Below are 22,259 nucleotides of genomic sequence, written 5' to 3' on the forward strand. Positions count from 1 at the left end.
GCTTGCGAATTATTTAGAAGTTGCTGTTGGAAAATGGATATACATTTTGCGAGGTTGTTGCTGGCTTCCACAGCTTGTTGTAGTAATAATGCCGGGTTTAGATTTATTGGTTGTTGGGTGCTATTGTTTTGGACAACATTAGCATAGCTAAATCTTGAGCTGGTGGTATTACTATTGAAATTGTTTCTATTTTCTCTGTTACTGAAGGATCTTCTATTATTTGTTCTATTGTACATTTTTTCAACAATGCTTTCGTATTTAGGGCATTTACTGTAATTTGCTGGGTGATCTCCACCACAGTTGCAGCATTTTGGAGGTTCGTCGTTTGTTTTTGTACATTCATTGGTAGCATGGTTCCCTGCACATTTTACACAGCGGTGAGGATGGTTGCACAGTCTTTGACCGTGGAAGAAATCCTGGCATCGGTGGCATTGTGAGGGGCGGTCGGATTTTCTGTATTCTTCTATGTTGATACACATATTGAACAGGTATTTAATATTGTAAATGTCTTTACAGCTGGGGATTTCCTTGTTTAGGGTTGCGACAAAAGTGGGCATAGGAATTTTGTTACCATGGTTTCGTCTATACATTTGAGTAACGTTAATAACAGAAGAGTTTACTTTTGCTAGTTCGTATTGTACATCTTCTGCACTGTATTCTTTTGGTACTTTTTTGACGACGACTCTAAAGGTACGTTCTTCTGGTAAGCTGTATGTGTGATGAGCAATATTTGCTTCTTTTAAAATTGTTATTATGCGACATCTGTCTTCTGTTTTCTTGGTTTTTATAGTGAAGTAATCACCATTATTTCTTGCGTTATAGTCTTTTATATCCTTATCTTGGAGTTGTTTATTAAAATCCTTCCAGTTGAAATTGTTGTCCTTGATTACGATGGGGGGAATTTTGGATATTTTCTTTTGAAGAGTGAAGTCGTCTTCTGGATTGGGGTCATTAATAGTGTGATTTATCCTAGTTGGGGATGGTGGTGTTGTCTTGAACCTTTTTGTTTTTGAAAAAGAAATATTATTTCCTCTGCAATTCTGGTTTAAGGTATCAGGAAAGTTTATGTCCATATTGTTATCCCGTGAGTCATTTTGATCAAAAAATGGGATAGAAGGAAATTGATTTTTATTATCTTGGGCGAAAGTATCAATTTTTTCCGTGGTGGTTTCTGAGAGGACACTAAATAGGGTATTTTCGTTGGATATTTTGCTTTTGAGTTCGAGATATTTATTTTTGAACTGGTTATGGTGGTCATTAATTTTATTCAGGGTCTGTGCGACCTTATGACCTAGATTTTTAAAATTAGCGGAATTTCTCAATAACTCAAGGGTTTCGATTAACATATTTTCAAAAGGTATAGCGATATCATTGATAAAGTTCAAATCTAATTCTTCCTTATCGATTAAGTTGTCAGTGGGGGTGTCGGATTCTAAGTCCGTACAATCTTCGTCCGTTGATTGAACTGTATTTTTGAGGCGATTTTTCCGCTTTTTCTTTTTATACGCTTTGCCGGTGTTAGGATAACTTATATCCAAAATATTTTTGGAAGGGGTACATCCCTCTTTAACAGCGCCGTTTAGATTGGCATTTGAATCCTCAATAGTAACTACCGCGTCCATAGGACTCTCGGAGATAAGAGGTGAAATCGTATTTTGCTGGTCCTGTACAGGACCATTTTGTGATAAATCAGTAGGTGAGGCCATGAAACCCTGGTCCCACCCAGAATCAACCGTCTCTAAACTATCTTCCACAATAAACACATAAAGAACAAAACTTACTTAGGTAAATTTCAACTAACTAGCACAATCAGCGTGCTACCTTCACATCAGAGTCCTGGACAAAAACGGCAGTATTTTATATCAATATATATGCTTAAATTTTTTAAAAATAGTGGTGGTCAAAAAGATTTTAAATTAAGTTTATAAATGGAAGGAATATATACATACCTGCCAACTTTTAATCCCTTCCATTATGATTTTTCCCAGTGGTATTAAAATGGAATAAAAATTTATTTTTAAGCAAAAAAATACGTTGTATTTGAAAAAGCTTAATCTGCCTACCATGATAGTAACACATATTAATATATATGCTTAATTTTTTCAAGAATAGTGGTGATAAAAGTCATCTAAAAATTTAATTTGTAAAAGAAAAAATAGTATATATTTACTACCACTTTAAATATAAAAATAAAATTTTACGCCAAATGCGTAAAAGTTGGCAGGTATGTAGTTGTCTTAAGAACTTACTTGAAAAGACCGGTTGTTTTTTTCTTACATATGCAACTCAACATAAAACAATTATTGCAAAATTTAGATACCAGTTTTTATTTAAATATTTTAGTTTAATTATTTTACATAACTGTGTTGTGTCATTAGTTCTGCAATTTTTAAGCAATTAAAATTTAGTAGCTGATTTGAAAATTCGGCTGCTGAAGTTTATTTCTAAGATTATGTGTTCATCTTTGTTTCGTTAGCGCTCACAGATTTCTTACAAATATTTAAAGTGGCTGTAACTTTATTTCCATTTAATTTACCACATTTTTGATTATCTCCACAAATTATTCAAGACTGATAACTACTGCGCATTTTGCAAAATATATTTTACAGTGGTAAACAATCAAAAACACAATTTAGTAAAAAAATTTTTAGTATTGAAGTTAATTTCACCAACATTTTAAAAACCTCACCACGAAAGTGATGACACTTCTAGATGTAGCTAAGTTGATGTTTAAATGTATGATTCTTGCAAATTTGATTTAAACTTATTTTCCACGCCACTACAAGTAAATGATTCAAAAGTTCGTATAAGATGCCACTTCGGTTGATGCTTTTAAAATGTTGGCGAAATCACCATATAGTCTGGAAGCTTTAATTTTTATATGTTTACTACTCTATAAAATATTTTTCAAAAAACGTAGTAGTTGACAGCCCTAGGTATATAACGGGGAAAACTAGTTTATTTATTTATTTTCCTTTGTTTTGTAATTTATTTAATAATTATAATGATTAATGATTAACAAAATAATTAAATTCTCTGAAATATAACTATATTCATATGTCCATTTAGGATCGACATACACTGAAAAAACTAAGTAATTCCTACATAAATTTGGAGTTAAAAAACTCAAGAAATTGTGCGAATGATTAGCATTTCAAGTTGGCATCGAATCGAGCCTATAGACACACTTTAAAGGGTAACACCATCGTCCCATAACCAACAAAATCGTAACACCATCAATTGATAAAGCTTACACCAAATTCAAAATTTTTTTTACTCCATTTAGTGTTGGAAAGAGGTGCAGAGGATGTGTTGTTGTCCTTTTTGAGTGCTCTGTAAATTTTTGAAAGTAAAAGATAAATTGTGGTATTGTTAGTTTTAAAAGTGACATAATTGAAGACAGAAGACTCCAGCTACATATAATTAGTAAGTTCAACATTACTTTTGTATATATGAAGTTTTTTAATTTTCGATCTATGATGACGGACAGTGATCATAGATTCCAAGACGGAAAAGAGCAAAAGCTGGTAAGAAAAATTTTTCATTCTAGCATTTTTTTCGAAAAACAATAGATTTCTGTAACTACCAAGACTTTTTTACAATTATTGCATATATATAAAACTGCAGTGTATCAGAGAAATTGTGATATTGCTAAACAGTTTAAAAAAAGAATAGGTATTCCGCCCGAAAACAAATTAAAACTGAAATGGTTTTACTCAATCTTTTATTATGTTTTCCGGATTAACCATTCTTCCATAATTTTCCGGATAATCTTTAAGGGGGTCCAGAGCGTGGCACATCTTCAACATTTGTACGACCACGTTTAAAATCAGCAAACCAGTCAATAATGGTCGATTTTCCTGGTGAAGAACCCGGATAACACTTACCCAGTCAAGTTTTAGTTTCTACCGTGTTTTTTCCCATTAAATAACAATGTTTAGTCCTAGCCCTAGTGTTTTGATTTTATTGGGCACCTGGGCCGCGAAGCGGCCCCTATCCCATTCATCTGGAATTTTAGAACAGTTTTGGTTGAGCAATGAGGTAAGCAGGCAATGGAGTTGCTTTTATGAATGTTTCAAGTTCTTTGCTTGAATAACTAAAAAGGAATCAAAAATAAATTGAGCAGCTTGCTCTAAACTGTGTTTGTTTGATTTTGGAGTTGTTCAGAATTGTATCAGCATGAGTAAACGTTATTTTCAGAAAGGTTGATGAAATTATTTGTTTTGATAGTTATGACATGAGGCGTCGGAGGTGAAATGTGCAGGACAATGTTTAATAAGAACACGAAATTCTTTTTTATCCATTGTTTCAATAATATAAATTGGTGTTCGATTAAAATCACTGTAACTTTAAAATGATTCGGCAGATCGTTATAAAATTTTGACACCTTTTATTTGAAGGTTAGGACTTGCTAAACAAAATAATAATTCTGCATTTAGGGAGCCATCTGTATGTCAGACCGGAAACTTATCAGCCGATGTGTTATATGCTTGATATATGTGGAAGTTGCCGATAATCAAAAATTTCTAGATATCAATTTGTTGCTATTTGTAAAGAAAATCAGTGGCACAAGTCGGATTTTACAGCAGGACAATGGTTCCCTTTATGTTGAAAAATATTGATGGTTGTGGTTTTGGGAAAACAAGATGCAATGTTTTTTTCCCTTAGCTTCAAGCACAAAGAAATGGGGGGGGGATTACTGACCTCAGTATAAATGTATATACCAAAAAGAAACAGTTTTAGTTTGTGTCCAAATTGAAGAATGCCATCATTGAAACCTGGGGTAATAATGATGCTGAAGTCCTCCATGGTTTAGTAAATGGTACTCCATATATACTCCAGGTTACATATAAATATGAAAGATTGCTGGCAATGAGACATAAAACTTTAATGTTAACGTATTTGTTTAGGTGTCTGCCTTTCGGCACTTGCCTATTCATCGCAGTTAAATTGCCAGCAGGCAACGCAAGAATTATACAATTTTAAAAAGAATAACTATCTACAGAAATAAAAAAGGAAAAAGAGGTTTAACTCCTTGGGGACGGGTGATTCAGAAAAGTATTCGTACAAAATCAGAATCAGGATGTAATTAAATAAAAAACGGTAACTTAAATGTACTCGTTGCTAATTTGACAGCCTTACTTTGCTTTTACTTTAATTCTTGTTAGTTTAATCATATATATATATAATCAATGTTAATTCAAAGTATAACTAAATAGTTTTATTTTGAACAAAGTAATGGTGAATTAAATACATAAATCAAACAATTATAACTCCGCCCACAAATAAACTGCTAAAGAATTACTTTGATTACCAGTTTTATCTTCTTACCCCGGTTGATACGATTTTATGCTGGCACGTATTTGTGACAATCGGCGCGAAAGGGTTAATAGCAAAATTGAAATACTGGATTAAATGGCACTCTGTATGTACAAAACATCGCAGATAAGACTAAAACTTTCTAGTCCTAGTTGTTTGATTCATCATGAAATTTTAGTGCTATTTCAAATTAGACATGGAAGTAAGTAGGCAGAGGGGTTGCATAAATAATGTTTACAACTAAGTGAAAATTTATAATTGTTTGAATTACTTAAATATAGTGGTAGAATTTTTTTTTAATTGTTCTTTTTTCAAAAATCGGAATTATATATATTATTATAAAAAAATTTCTAACACTATAATATATTTTCTCACGAAGCGCAGCAACTTGGCACCTTTGAATTAAGTAAACTGAGAAACAAATCATTTTACAGAATGAAATAAACAATTCCTAATACCTAGGGGAAAAGTCATCTTTATGCTTAAGTCCTGAGTTTCAAACTCGTGGTATGCTGAAAAGTTTCTCATCAACCGCTAGGATCGCTGCTGAGAATTGTTTCTAGCTGGCTTAGAGACTGGTTGGTTAGAGCTTATTTAGCTTGAAACTCACATAAATTATTACAAAAAAAAGCCAACAAATGTCATGATTTGGGCATGTATGTCTGCAGATGGTGTGGGTCGAATTCAAGGGATTGATGGCATCCTGAATGCCAAAAAATGCATCAAAACTGTCCTGAAATCAATATTGATATCTTCCATCAGGTATCTCTTCCCCAGCAACGCACCATTTATTTTTCAGCAGGATTCAGCTCCATGCCACACAGCAAAAGTACGCAAAGCATGGTTTCAAAATAAAGGCATAGATAGATTACCATGGTCAGGAAACAGCCCTGATCTCAATCCAATTGAAAAGTTGTGGCGACGTTTGAAAATTCTTGTACGAAAAAAACGTCCATCCAATAAAAAACAACTTATTGAAGCTATATTTCACTCTTGGCACCATGTGATTACGAAACATGAACTCCAAACACTCGTTCACTCGATGAAAAGACGCTGTGAAGCTGTCTTAAGAAATAAGGGTTATCCTACTAAGTATTGATTGTGTAAGTATCACTTTAAAAAAATGCAAATCTAAGATAGATCTTACTATTAGTTGCACAACTTTTTTTGTATTACAGATATTATAATACTGTATTTATTATTAAATTTTGGATTAAATTACCTTCAATTTGATATATAAACGTTTGTATTTAAGTGTAAATTAATATATTCTACAAGTACTCAAAGTTGAAAAACATGAAACTTTCAAAAAATGTCCACCTACATCCCTGTTATCATTGTTGTATTCATCTTTAATAATGCAGTCATAAGCCATGATATGTTATAAAAAGGTTTATTTAAAGTTAGGCTGGTGGTTATAACAGTTCACATCCCCACTCCACAAGGGAGGGGTGTGGACAAAACTGTGGATGGTTCCGGCAGATGTTTATTGGAACACGTTATTCAGCAAGAGACATGCGAAAATCATCGGTCTCGCATTAAATACTCACAGATTTTGATGTAATTAGGTTCCAGTCGTACATACCTTTGTAACTCTACGCATTATGGAAAATCATTTAATACTTCCTAATATGGAAGTGAAAGAGGAACAAGATTCTAAAAGTAACTCCTCCTTTGAAATATAAATCTAATTATGATTCAATGGTATGTTTTCAGCCTTGTAGTTCCAAAATAGAATTTCTACACCTATTCTTTACCAAAGACATTTTATGAAAACGAAAGAGTTTTAATGTTGTTATTAATGCAAAAGTATTTACAATATATATATATATATATATTTTAATTGAACATAATTTTTTATTCTAATATTATGGGTAATATTNTATATATACACGAAAAACGGCTCTATAAGTATGTTTATATTCAGAAAATGTATGATTATTCATACGTAATAAATAGAATTGCCTCTCTTAATAAAACCTTGCTTTAAAGCTTTTCAAAATAATATGTGAAAAAGTAACTTAAACTAATAAACTTATTCTTATATTTTTAGAAGATACTTTTTTGTTGCGATTTCTAACGACTTAATGTAAGAAACATAGAGTTCAAAAAAAGGTCATTATTTCACACGACGTAACTTCGCGTCTGGCTAAATTACAGTCGCCAAATTTCTGTTAGAAATTCAGCCCTTTACTTTTTCAACAGGAGACGATGGAATAGCATGTTTCTATGGCAACAGAAAATGGCTTTCTTGTCTAGTTCGCCTACCTTGGCTTCCACAACAGCTGTCCCATCATCATCGTCTGCCAGAAAAAGATTCTTCCCTACCGTCATTAAGCCCTTTTTGGAATGTTTTTGCTCGTTTTTTGGAGATGAGATTTTTCTTACGTCTTGCATTATGAACAAGTATCTTTACGAAAAATGATTTTGCTTACATAAGGATGCATTTGTGAGTTGCATCATTTTAAAAATGCAATGACTATCGGACGCTTTACGAATATTGTTTCGGTGATTTCGGGCTGATTTTTCTTTTATTTCTCTAGCTCTACGCAGATTTTTTTTTAAAATGTAAGAATGAAACATTTTTAGTTAATTAGATAAGTTAATTAAGGATTATTGACGCAAAAGTTATTTGTGGCTATACTTACAACTTGGTTTGTAAAAAGCTTTTTGCTATGAGTTAACACGTTGGGCGCCGCGTCAGCCATCGGTGGCTGACACTGGACTTTCCATTTAGGCCGCGTCAGCCAACGGTGACTGACACTGAAATTACATTTAGGCTGCGTCTGCCACCGCTTGCTGACACTGACCTTTCACATAGGCCGCAAAAAACAGCTGACTGACATCGTATAACATGATATAGAACTATAAAATTTACACTCTTTTATGGAATTGCAAAAAATGTATTCAAAATTTACTTAATTACTGTGATTCTCGGTTTAATAAATTCAATTTAGTAGATTTTTATCCACCACTATTTTTAAACAATTCGTAGGCTTATATAATTCACCGCTTTTGTCAGATTCGTCATGATAAACTATCTAAAACAATAGCTAAATCCGTCTAATATTTTCAAATTTAGTTGTAATTATTAACCTTTTGTCAGATGGGCAAGTTATGTAAAACTAACACGTTGTAAAATTGACACGTTGAGCGTGGCGCTCAACGTGTTAAAGCTAACTTGATTTGTAAAAACTAATGCCCCTGAGGTAATTCAATTTAAATTTCTTGTCAAGTTTATCCCCAATTAATAAAGCCAATATTGGATTAAAGCTACCAAAATGGCGTTGTCTATGAGTTTTAAATTTGTTACACTTATTCAAAATATGTTTAATAGTAGCAGTTCCCTACACTCGGGGGCAGGTTCGTTTAACAGGAGGTGTTTATGGGTTATTCGAGAGTGATCAATTCGCAATTTTAGTTAATGTTAGTAAAACATTTTTAAAACCATTATTATTGTTAAAGCATTATTTAATTCGCGGGTTTGTTCGTCAATTCGCATATTCAAATGTCTAATTAATCAATTTTATTTATTTTATTCATCATTTCAGTTAATCGAATTATTCAGTAAGTAGAAGTCAATTTTATGAGCAACTTGATAACGTGGTTTTATACGTTTAGCAAAAACACATTTTCACTGTAGATAGTAAAGAACAGCTGAAATGAATCTAATTACTATTTCAACTGTGGCCGGAATAGCCTGATTTGCAATGACGCTGGATTCTCGTTCGTAAGAACGGAAGTTCGAATCCAGCTGACCGAAGACTCACCGTGAAGTAAATGATGACTGGTGCACGTTAAATCTGTTGGGTCACAAAGTCCTCAATGTTCCCATAACAAATTATGCCTCTGGGGGTACTGAATTGGAGATTGATGGTTCTCTGGTTCAGGTCAAAATTACTATCAGTGGATGAATGAATGAGTTCGACCTATATTACAATTATAACCGTCGTTGAACAGCCGACCCAAATTTGGGTTTACGACTACTGATGTTCAACTCCGTCGCCCTGCAATTTTGAACCCTATCCAAAAGACAAGGGAACTCCTGGATCAAGTATTGGGAAAAATTTGTCTTTGCGGAGGACTTTTTGATGGAACTAACCTGCATTTGCTTTACACGGAGAGCATACCTGCCAACATTCACTCTTTTCGAGAATGGATTTTCCACGTGGAAGTAAAACAATTACCGAAAAACTATCTTCCTCAAAAATATATTTATATTTTAATCAGGTTGAAATTTGCTATCGTAAGGAATAATATGCTTCTATATATTTGTTGTAATTATTTATATGTAGTGGTGATCAAACTGATTTAAAATTATTATTATAATTCAAAAAGTTAACATGAATTTCGCTAGCACTTAAAATATGAAAACAAAATCTTCCGGGAAAACCGGAAGAGTTGGCAGCTATGGGAGAGAAAGACCACGAAAACTTTCCACGGTTAGCCTGAGGGCAAGGGCACTCTAATCCATGATCCGTCTACCACTGAGGATATTTTACGTCAGTACTGTGGTCGGTACAAGTCGGATGCGGAATTCGTATCGACCTATCATTGCTGGGATTCGAACCCGGTTCACCTCATTGGAAGGCGAACGCTTTATCCCCTGAGCTTCATTGCTCAGTCCGACCTATAAATGGGTGTGACGTATGGGAGAGGCAGAAATCGAATTCTTGATCATAGATGACGCCACTGGAAAACCAGAACAATCGCATCCATCGCCTTAATGATCTACGACAACAGCAACAACAACATTATTTTCACTATTTTAAGGATTTGTACCGCAACTGTAAGAGTGTGGTAGCAGAGCTGCCAACTCGAATTACTTACTCTTCATAAAATATAATATTGAGTTAGATAAATATTAAATAAATTTTAAGCTAGCAAATGCTTTTGAAATTTCCCCTGTCACTTAAAAAATAGGAATATGCTTTTCAAAACTTTTATATATCATATATCGGATTTAGATTAGATAAATGTCATACAATCAAGATAATTTTTTATTGCATATTATAGCATAGTTTTTGCTAACACTTTAAATAATTTAGAAAATTCTCCGTTCATAAGCCCAAAATGGTCTACCAAAATATTTTGTTGTTTTGTTAAATATGGCATTTTTAAATTTAACAGTTGTGTTAGACAGAAAGAACGATAACGATTGTTAGAAATTTCTGCCTGACCAGAAGAGGGCGTTGTAATCACTCACTCATTATAATTCTGTAAACACTTATGTGGCAGGCAATGGATTGATTTGGATGGCTCATTGGAGAGCCCCTTTTCGTATCATATATTTTTATTGTTACTATTATTAAATTTGTTTGTTATTAAATATGGTTTCTTTAATTAATGCACCCATTCACCACTGAATCATTCTGTAACAACGATTACATATACGTTCTAAAATGTTTAAAAAAAAACTCATATTGAACAGTGAGATGATAATTTTGGTTCAACAGACGTTTGAGTCAAGTTGATATTTTAGTTGACGTAGAAGGTGAAATAGTTCTGGTACAGGATATCAAACTTTTAAATGGCAATTGTTTTAAAATAATAATAAAGAATTAATATGTTACAAAAGAATAATTTTGTTAACTTTTAACGTTTTTATTAAATATTTTCTAAAATTACAGTGAATTTAGATTTATTTTTTCTAGCACAAAAGTGTTAATGTCTCACTAATTTTGAAACTTGAAAACAAAAACTGGTTTCGTTAACAGAACGCAGCAAACAGCACATTTCTGTGTCTTCTGATTCAAATTATTCCCCACTTTCATCTCACCTGGTACAAGGAGGAGAAACATTTTACTTAAAATAAAATGCAGAGGTCTGACTGGCATAGAGTAGTAAAAAAATTAAACTAACGTCGATATTTTGACGCATTTGTTGCTACCATTTCATATTATTCTTTAAAGGAAATACATCTCTTTATAAGAATTTAAGGCTGTCTGATCTCTAAACGTTAAAGCTGTTATTTAAAAAAAAAAAATAAAGAAAGAAAGAGAACTCCAACTAGTATCTAAATTACTACCATTGTAATTAACGTCATTTTCAACGTTTTAAGATTAGAGAGAAAAAAAACACAGAAAAAATAGAAATTGATGATGCCAAGGAAATTACCAACCATAATTATAAGTATCGCGTCAAGTTAACTAGCTCCCAACTTCGATATCGATTTGGGCAGTGAAATTGCTTCTTGTCTCTTGTGGTTAATTACCCTTAATGCCCCAAGCGAATTGAAACGGGCCAACTGAGAGTGTCAAATTTAGATGAGGGGCATTTTCGGTGGGGGTTGGAATCGTTTTCTGATGCAACAGCTAACATTATTGGGATTGTCAATCAGGTTCCCTTGTACATTAACTCGTAGAGTCTTGTTTCAGAACTACTCTAAGTTTTCTCAGAATAGCTATCGTGAAGTATTTTCTTGTTTAATTTTAAAATAAATAATATTAAGTTTACCGGATTATTCTGTCCTAGTATATTAAGTGGTTGGATATTTGCCTTTAACTCATTCTTTGCTGTGGAATCGTACAAGCAAGATTTTGAAGACATCAAAATTGCATTGAAAAAAAAAAGTAGAAGGCATATCAGCTTAAACAAAGTGGGTAATTCAGATTAATTGATTAAAAACTTCACTCGCTTCTAAAATTTACATACTGCAAATTAACAGTCGACATGTTTCAAGCGCTCAAAAAATAAGTGCCCATTTTCAAGACCTGTCTGACATGAATGGTAAGAAACAAAAGAGATTTTATATAAAAAATTAAAGTTGGCAACAGAAAATTGAAAAATAAAAGTGAAAAAAAAACTACAAAACATCAGAGTAACCGAGAGAGAAAAAAAAGATGAAAAGCAGAACAAGAAAAACCACAGTTGCAGAGAGGGGCAAATCGGGGTAAAATGCATTTCCACGTGATTTGGAGAGTTGGTGAGGAACGAATGTCATTAACAAGAAAAGCATCATTCGTACGAATGAAACAATATTTCACAGCATCAGGATGAGCTGAATGTAAATTGGATAATTTCTATTTTTATTAACAACATTTTGTTTAACCCTTTCCGGCTTAATGTAGCCAGTCTGGTAAAACTAATTCAACAAATGCTACAAACCTCTGGTTATGAATATAATGGTGATGGTAACGAATTGCTTTTAAACGTTTTGCAACCATGCAACTATTATTCTTTAAGCAACAATGCGTACTTGCTAATGTCCAACTCAACTAAACTCAGCTGCGCGACAGCCCATAGAGGGCCAAGGCCTACTGTACCCATCTCAGTTTTCTTGACCTTGGACTCTGGGGTGCAGGAGCAGGTGTTCCGGTCAGCCGAACGCGGAACCCCCAGTGTTTAGTTCCCAAGCATGCTTGGTACTCATTTATCGACCCACTGAAGGGATGAAAGGCTGAGTCAACCTTGGCCGGCCCGAGGATCGAACCAGGGACCTGTGGCACGACAGCGCGAAGCGCTACCGCTCAGCCACCAGGCGTCCTTGCTAATGTCCTGCCTGACTAAAATTTTCACTGGAAATTTGCGGATCCGGAAACTGTTAAGCGAGCCAAAATACGAATAATGTACCGTTTACAAAAAAAAAAACCGGACCACCCTGAATGACTTTTGATCTAATGATCAGATCTTCACATTTTGGACTCAATCTTAATGGCTCTAGTAGGTGACCTCAAATATGTTAATCAGTGCAGATTAATTTAACTTAGGAAAATCAGATGCAAAAACGAACTTTCTCTGAATAAACATACCTTTTTTTGACGGATTCAGATTTCTGACCCCGAAATATAGGGGGTCGCCGCAATCTGGGAAATGTAACAATAGTTTGATCAGGAGAGCGCTCCAAAGCTTGGACCTCTTAATGTTAATTAACTTTTTGTGTATTTCGCTGTATCTCGAGAAATTAACATTAAGGGTCCAAACTTTGGAGCGTTTACACCAGGGATGTGCAAACTTTTTTGGTCGAGGGCCAAAAATCAAGGAAAAAAAATGCTTGGTGGGCCAAGTAAAAACCTTCAAAATTTAAAAATAAATAAAAAAGCGATTTACAAGTTTTAATTTAAATATTTAGTGAGATGAAGGAAATTGCAATTTCATTTTTAAAAGTTCCTTATATTAAGGTTCGAAGTGCTTATTTTAAAGAACAAGACTAAATGCTTTTCTGTTAGTCTACTTCTGAAATGATTTTTTCTAAGGTTCATAATTGAAAACTCTTGTTCACATATATAAGATTAAGCGAACATAGTACTGATTTTCTGGGCATGAAATACTAGGCATGGGAACTAGCACATTTGGCATGGAAACTAGCTTTTGGTAATGATTTGTAAGACTTTGGCATATTTAGAAACAACTGCTTCAGATGATTGTTAGATTGTTCGCTCTTTGGAGCGTAAAATGCGCAGTCTGCCAAATGTGAAGTACAATTTACTTATATTAGATTCCATAAGTCAGCTCCTCGAGAAAGNGATATCTGGATATTAGAAAGGATCCTAATTTGAGGACATACTTTTTTTAAATAAATAAATGAAATAAAGCGTGACAACTCAATTGTTTCAATTTTATGAAAATTAAAACGTGTTGTATATTCATAGCTGCAGATTTAAATACTTTCTGATTAAGATTTTCGGTAATGGCCTCAAATATATAGTACTCAATACTGTAAAACGAATAAATTTAGGAATTTAATTAATTGGTTCAAAGTACTTATGCGTAATGACAGCCAAAATTATTATAAATACTTTTTTTTAAATAGAGTTAAGGGTATTAACGTATACATTTGCTACCACTTTAAAAATAAAAATAAAATCTCTCGCGAAACTAAGATAATTTGGTATCCATGTACAATGTATATATATATATATATATATATATATACATTGTACATGGATACCAAATTATCTTAGTTTCGCGAGAGATTTTATTTTTATTTTTAAAGTGGTAGCAAATGTATACGTTAATACCCTTAACTCTATTTAAAAAAAAGTATTTATAATAATTTTGGCTGTCATTACGCATAAGTACTTTGAACCAATTAATTAAATTCCTAAATTTATTCGTTTTACAGTATTGAGTACTATATATTTGAGGCCATTACCGAAAATCTTAATCAGAAAGTATTTAAATCTGCAGCTATGAATATACAACACGTTTTAATTTTCATAAAATTGAAACAATTGAGTTGTCACGCTTTATTTCATTTATTTATTTAAAAAAAGTATGTCCTCAAATTAGGATCCTTTCTAATATCCAGATATCATTTTTTAAAAGAGAAATCTAGGACTATTACAATTCCTTTGAATGAAATATGGAAGTATAACAAAAAGGAAAAATTATCGATTCTGTTAAAATAATTGAAATGCCTACCCTTTTTTTCATTCACGCCTTCTAACTAGGAAATATGTAAGTGCAAATATCCTACGACTAATTTTTTTATATGAGGGTTTTTTCTTAATTTCAAAATAGCTCATGCGTTCACTTGAGCAGAATTTTTCAATAAACATAATTAGAGCCATGGTAGTTGAAGGTATAGGTTCGAATCCCAACTAAGGCTGGTCGATATGAGTTCCGCGCCCGACTCGTACTAACCACAGTGCTAACGTAAAATATCCTCAGAGGTAGACGGATCATCGGTTTGAGTCCCCTTGCCGTTGGACTAACCATGGGATATTTTCCGTGGTTTTCCTCTCCAAGTAACACAAATTCTGGTTTGTTCCATGAAAACGTCCTCCACGAAGGTAAGTTTCTCCCAACACTTGATAAAATAATTTCCTTGTCTTCTGAATAGGGCTAATTAAAAGCTAATGGAGTTGAATATTGGTAGTCGTAAACTCAGAATTGGTTCTGATGTTTCAACGCCGATTATGAAATAAATAAGCTTAATTAGCTTGTTTTAATAACTTATTTATATTTTTTATTAATAATTTGATATTATAATGCAGTTATATGAGCAGCACTGAAGCTTTGTTCTCCCACATTTAACACGTTCACGCCGGGTAAAGTGAAAATACTGGTAGAAGAACTATTTCAATATTAGATAATATTCGGGAGGAGTTAATCTATTCTCAGCAATAACAATTCACCGTAAGGAAATTTATCACGGCGAAGAAGCAATTCAATATGAAAATTGCATCCGTTAAAAACAATTAGTAATTATGGATTTTTATTATTCTTGGAAAAAAACTAAAAATTGAAATTTATTGTTACCAGTTTTTACTCCTGTGCGCTGCCAAGATGAGACAATCTAGCCTGACCCACCGGTGGGTCACCCCGGCGTGAACGTGTTAATCCAAATACAAGCCGTTCCCGAATCTCTAAAATATCACGTGTCACAAACCATAACGTACTCCGCGTAGGTTCAGTATAAATTAAGAAAAAAATATCTACCAATTAATTAAAGTGGTTGCTACGCTATAGCATAGCTGTAATTTCTCTTTTGTTTTTATCTATTTTTCTTTTAAATACTAGTTCATGCGGAAAATCTATGCCCATGGGTGAAAGCCCTTATATAGCAAGACGGAAAAGAGAAAAACCTGGTACGTAAAACATTTCATTCCAGCATTTTTTTCGAAAAAAATGAAATATCTGTAACTATCAAGATTTCTTTTATAATTCTGGCATATATATAAAACTGCTTCTTTTCCAAGATAAAGTAGATATTGTTGAAAAATTTATAAAAAGAATAAGTAAACTCCTCCCCAAAACTAGCTATTACTGAAATGGTTTTACTACCAGCCTTTCCTCTTTTCCGTCTCGCTTTCACCCCTGTCTATGCCAACAATATTTACAAAATGTTTTAGTTTAATAGGAAGACCGTTTACTCTTATTCCAAATTAATTTTTTAAAAGAAGTAAAGATGTTTTTAAGTTTAAAATCATTGTCTGAAATGATAGCAAAAAACATATTTATTTACATCAATTAAAATCTACTTCTTTACTCTTTTTTTTTATTTAAAAAAATAAATAAATAGCGGGTTAAAAAGAGGCGATAGAACTCTACGCCATTAAGGCGCCGTCTATCTCAAAATTGATTGATTTTAGAACAGAAATGTAAATTAAATTTTGAAAGTAGTATAGGCCTTAGAATCATATCAAACGATTGGTTCTATTCAGTTAAATTTCGCGAGATTGAATCAGTCCTATAATATTCAGAGAATGCAATGAATAAAACATTAAAATTCAGAAACCTATAGAAAAAAAATTTATTTGAGGGGGATACTATTAACAAAAGCCAAAACGTTTTGAAAAGATTAATCAATCATAGATATAGTTGGCATCCGTCTTTTTTTTTCTTTTTAAAAAAAATCAATGTTTGTTTACGCACAACAAATAGGCTATTTTTTTTCTCATTGTTTTCGTGATTTTTTTATCATTTTAAATTCATATTTAAGCCACTATCAGGAATAATTTTGTCATATTCTTTTTAATACTCAACATTAGCTAAAGCTAAAATGTATTCTCAGTGTTTCGAGAATATAGTTGGTCGATTCTATAGTTTTTGATCTGCATATGACGCTGAAAATTAAATAATACATTCGTCAAAAAATATTTTGCATGCATGAGGCTGTGCCTGAAATATCTTAATACCAAAGGTTAGCACATAAAAATAACGTTGTTTAGATTCATAAAAAAAACCTGAGTAAAAGTAAAATTTTTGATTGTTTCCTGTCTTGTAATAACCTACCTATTACGAAGTACATTAAGTAATAAAATTTTCACGACATTTTAACCACTCTAACAATTATCAAAACTAAATAACTAAAAAGTCCATAAATGAAAATATCGTTTCGCCTCAGGATGTTAAAGAACATCCCCGAAGCAGAAACCAAATTTTAACGCTACGCTAAATTTTGATAAGGTTTGTCAACGTTCTTAGTTACAACGATTTGATGTTAAATTCTTTTTCGTAAAATATTATTTTTTTTTTATTTATTTAAAAACTTTATTCCGTAATGGATGCAAATCTAGTGAAGAATTCTGAAAGCGTATTCATAAAGACTTTTCTTAACAAAAAAAAAAAAAAAAAAAAAAATTCTTACTTTTTTTAATTTTCAGAGATTCTGCAATTTGCAGCACTTCATTATTGTGGTAAACTGAAGGGCGAAAACAGCTTTATAAATGTAAACGAGAAATCCGAGAAAGCATTTTTTTCCCCCTTGCCTCATTTTATATTCTAACTAAAGCAAAAGTAAAGTAAACTCATTTGATATTCTATCTACTCAACGATGAAAAAAAAAAATTTTTTTTTCCTGCTTTATGGAGCATAAATTTCTTGAAATTCTTAAGAATCACATTGAATCATATCAAACAATGGTAACTAGAACTATTTTGTTTCTGTAAAATAAATGCTAAAAAATGAAGCGTTTATGTTACCATTTTTTACGTTTTAAAAATAATATATTTATTCAAAGGGTCGCATGTTTAATCAGTAAGATTTCTGTAAAACATGAGCTTTGCTGACAACAATTTTACACACAATATTTTTATCATAATAAACTATAACAAGACGCCCAGTGACTGAGCGTAGCACTACGCGCTGTCGTGCCACAGGTCCCTGGTTCGATCCTCGGGCCGGGCAAGGTTGACTCAGCCTTTCATCCCTTCAGTGAGTCAATAAATGAGTACCAAGCATGCTTGGGAACAGGGGTGAAAGCGAGACGGAAAAGAGGAAAGGCTGGTAGTAAAACCATTTCAGTTATAGTTAGCTTTGGGGAGGAGTTTACTTATTCTTTTTATAAATTTTTCAACAATATCTACTTTATCTTGGAAAAGAAGCAGTTTTATATGTATGCCAGAATTATAAAAGAAATCTTGATAGTCACAGATATTTCATTTTTTTCGAAAAAAATGCTGGAATGAAATGTTTTAAGTACCAGGTTTTTCTCTTTTCCGTCTTGCTATATAAGGGCTTTCACCCATGCTTGGGAACTAGGTACTGGGGGTTCCGCGTTCGGCTGACCACCTGACCGGAACATCTGCTCCTGCACCCCAGAGCCCAAGGTCAAGAAAACTGAAAAGGGCACAGTAGCAGGGATGCCAACTTGCTCCGGACAGCAAATATATATTTTAAAGTGGTAGTTTATCAATTATGATTCTTGGTTTAATAAATTCAATTTAGTAGATTTTTATCCACCACTATTTCTAAACAATTCGTAGACTTATATATTTCACCACTTTATGTACTTATGTTATGCTATACCTTTTAAAAAGCAAGTAAAAATAGTCAAATATTTACAAAATTTACTGTAGTTATTTACAGCTTTTTTAACTATTTTGGCGCGTCCGGAGCAGTTGGCATCTCTGCAGTAGGCTTTGGCCCTTTATGGGCTGTCGCGCCGCTGAGTTTAGTTTAAATTATAACAAAGGGGAACAATTTTTCCCAGTGGTAGTAAAATGGAGTTTAAAACGTAATTTTAGGCAGAAAATTTTAAAATAGTTCATTAATAGTTTAGTTTAAATTATAACAAAGGGGAACAATTTTTCCCAGTGGTAGTAAAATGGAGTTTAAAACGTAATTTTAGGCAGAAAATTTTAAAATAGTTCAAGCTGACAACAAAATCTGTATTGCATAACTGCATATGCTTAATTTTTTTAAAAATAGTGGTGGTCAAAAAGATTTTAAATTAAGTTTATAAATGCAAGAAAAATATAAAAAGCATACATTTTACTACCACTTTAAACATAAAAATAAAATTTTACGCCAAATGAGTATAAGAAGGCAGGTATGAATTAGTATAAATACTTAATCATACCTAATTCGGAAAGGGATTTTAAATCTAAGTATTATTCCTATAGTAAAAAAAAAATTTTTTTTTTTTGAAATTAGAGTTTCGGTCTTTTTTTGGTTTTTGATTTGTTAAAATGAGCAATTTTATAAACGCTCCAACAGGAAATTGTAAAGATGTTGCGACAAACATCTTAGGGAGTTAGGGCACATCATCAGGATTAAAATTACAAAGGAAACCATACCTGGACGTGTCATCGTAAGTGGCTACGGGTGTTTATATAATGACATGATCAGAAGCACATGAAGAAACAATTTATAGTACAATAGTCGTCTAGAATATTATTAGACCTCGTTAAAAAAAAATGTGTTAAAATGTGCTTGTTTTCCTCCACATAAGTGTTCTAGGCCCTTAAGATATTTTGTTAAATCGAGATCGCAAGATATAAATTGTATCATTTATTTTAATACAAAATTCGTACAGGCTATAATATGCAACTACATATTTTAAAAGTCTCATTAAAAATATGTCACAATAAGTTTATTTTTTCATCAAAGTGGCCTGGGTCATTAAGTCCTTGATGCAGATGGGGCACCGATGATCCTTTTATATAAATATTTTTTTTCTGACTCTCTAATTACAAGCAAGAATATATTTTGCTATCTCTTTTAATTATTAAAAAAATTAGACTAAGAGTTATTGAAAAAAATCTGTTAGCTTATCGGAGTAATATTTGTACTAAAATATAAATTTAAAAAAGTAGCTGGATAAAAATTATTTTTTCATTCATATTACAAAAATTTATCAATAATTGATTTAGTAAATTAAAGAAGTTTCAATGATGAATGACTGCTTGTCTAACATCTAAATAACTACAAACAAGTGCAAATTTGAAAAATTATTGTTTGGAAGTGAACCGTGTCTTTAAGATTTTATATTTAACCCAGAAAAAGACACTGGTATTTCATGCTGTATTTAATAACCATAAATTATAAATATGCTAAATATTACATTTTTCACTTATTTTGACCTAAATTAATACAAAATAATTACAAAATAATTACAAAAGGATTAAAAGCATGTTTAATAAAATTCTGCGTCAAAGGGTTAAGATATTTTGTAAAATCGAGATCAAAGCATTAAATTTTATTATTTATTTTAACGCAAAAATTGTACACGAAATTATAAGCTGTCACGTATAATGAAAAACTCTAAATAACATCAATTTAAAAAAAAAAAATTTCTAATACGTTATTCAAATATGATTATTTTTACGCAAAACAGAAATCAAAGATCACGCAATACCAAATACAAGTTTTGACCTTATTTGAAATTACGGAATTTTAAATAAATAATTTAGCGGAAGACAAATAATATAAAATTTAGCGGAATTGATCAAACAGTTGCTGAGAAATGAAAATTGAAAAATAAGACTTTTTTTGCTTGATTCTTAGAAAGATTACTTAGTTCATCGTTCCTTAATTTTTTTTCAGATAATAAATATAAATTCGTTCCTTACATAATAAGGGATACAGAAACCATAAGCTTTTATTTCCGAAACAAATATGCAAGAACAATTCTCTTTTAAATTTAAAAATATCATCATAACATGAAATTCGAATTTTTATGTTTAAAGTAAGATTTTTAACCGTTTTAATCTTGCAGTTCTTCGCGTAGTAATAAAACTCAGTTAAAGCTTTTTATTATTGTTTTACGTTATTGCCGCTGTATACTTGTTTTCTCGCAGTACAAAGCCGTTCGTAATGTCCGCTGAACTTAGCGTGATTTGAGGCATTTCGTTTTAACGGTTGAAAATATTCCTAGTAAAGAGGAAACAACTCATAAAGCACAGTTAGTAATAGTTCAAGGAAATTTAAATAAATATCACCTGGCAATGAAAAATTTTGCATAAGATTAAATCACGCTAGAAATACATCATGCTCTGAGTCTCACACCTTCTGCCATTTAAAATATCTGTATGCAAATACACTCATACACTCTATAACAAAAAAAATCGATGCACCAAGAAGAAGTTGTCCGATTGAAACGAAAATTGGTGGATAGGAAGACAATGTACAGAATAGTAAATGATTAAAATTTCAGAACAATTGAATAATTTATTGCAGAGTTACAGTAACAAGTTCAATAAGGTGTTGACCCGCCTTTAGCCTGGATACAAACTGCCACACGGCGTGGCATAGACCGATAAAGCTCCCGGATGGTCTCTTGCGGTATTTCCTGCCGAATTCGATCCAATTGTCGAACGAGGTCATCAACATTCCGTGCCAGATGCAATCGCCTTCCCATCATATCCCAGACCTGCTCGATGGGAGAGAAATCTGGTGATCTGGCAGGCCAAGGAAGAGTTTGACAAGCTTGCAGACAGTTCATAGCAACACGTGCCGTATGTGCCCTGCTGAAAAACGTATTGCCCTGCTGAAAAACCTGCCCAGGGCGCTGCAAAAGGAACGGTAGCAAAACAGGTCTTAGGATGTCGTCGACGTACCGCTGTGCAGTAAGTGTACCTCTAACGTATCTCTCCAAAGGGGTCCGGTTGTCAAAGAACATGGCACCCCACACCATAATGCCTTGTTGAGGGCCGGTGTGGCATGCAATAGTGAAGGCAGGATCCTCCCTCTGCCCTGTGCGTCTCCAAACACGTCTTCGATGATCGTCAGGACACAGTTGGAAGCGGGATTTGTCGCAAAAGACTATACGTCCCCAGTCGGCATCATTCCAGCCATATCTGTTCAAAACATTCATGCATACGAAATTTCAAAGCAATCGGATGATTGCTTCTTGGTGCGTCGATTTGTTTTGTTATAGAGTGTCTATTTTCTCCTTAAAACTACCTATCGAAGCAACAATAAAAACTGAAATGAGAATTTAAGTTAACGCAATTTATTATATATTTAATACTCGAAGTTTAACCCAGCAATGCTCAGATACAAAAAGTGGTCCATGTATATGTTACTGGTGAAGAAATTGATTATTGTGAGCGGCCTGTGATCCTTGCAGGAGATTTTAATGTGAATTTCTCGTTACCTGAATCTGAAACATTATTAACCTTCCTTGAAGACAAATTTGGATTGGAAATGATAAATAGTAGGAATGATCCAACAACCAAGAGGGGAACTACCATTGATGCAGTTTTTGCAAGAAATATTCAAAAAAAATGAACTCAAACATTTCGTATCTTACTTTAGTTATCATAATCCCA

General features: G+C 32.7%; 1 protein-coding gene across 1 annotated transcript in view; it reads right to left on the reverse strand.

The window, feature by feature from the left end:
- The window catches only part of LOC122271377 (uncharacterized), a 26,106-nt gene extending 4,304 nt beyond the window's left edge, over positions 1–21,802 (reverse strand). Inside the window, exons 1-2 of the mRNA XM_071187010.1 lie at positions 21,565–21,802; positions 3–1,747 (exon numbers count right to left, since the gene is read on the reverse strand). Of these exons, the coding sequence (XP_071043111.1) occupies positions 3–1,747; positions 21,565–21,802 (1,983 nt within the window). The remainder of the gene's footprint in view (positions 1–2; positions 1,748–21,564) is intronic.
- Positions 21,803–22,259: the final 457 nt, after the last annotated feature.

Source organism: Parasteatoda tepidariorum, chromosome 10 (genome assembly GCF_043381705.1).
Source record: "Parasteatoda tepidariorum isolate YZ-2023 chromosome 10, CAS_Ptep_4.0, whole genome shotgun sequence".
Lineage (NCBI taxonomy): Eukaryota > Metazoa > Arthropoda > Arachnida > Araneae > Theridiidae > Parasteatoda > Parasteatoda tepidariorum.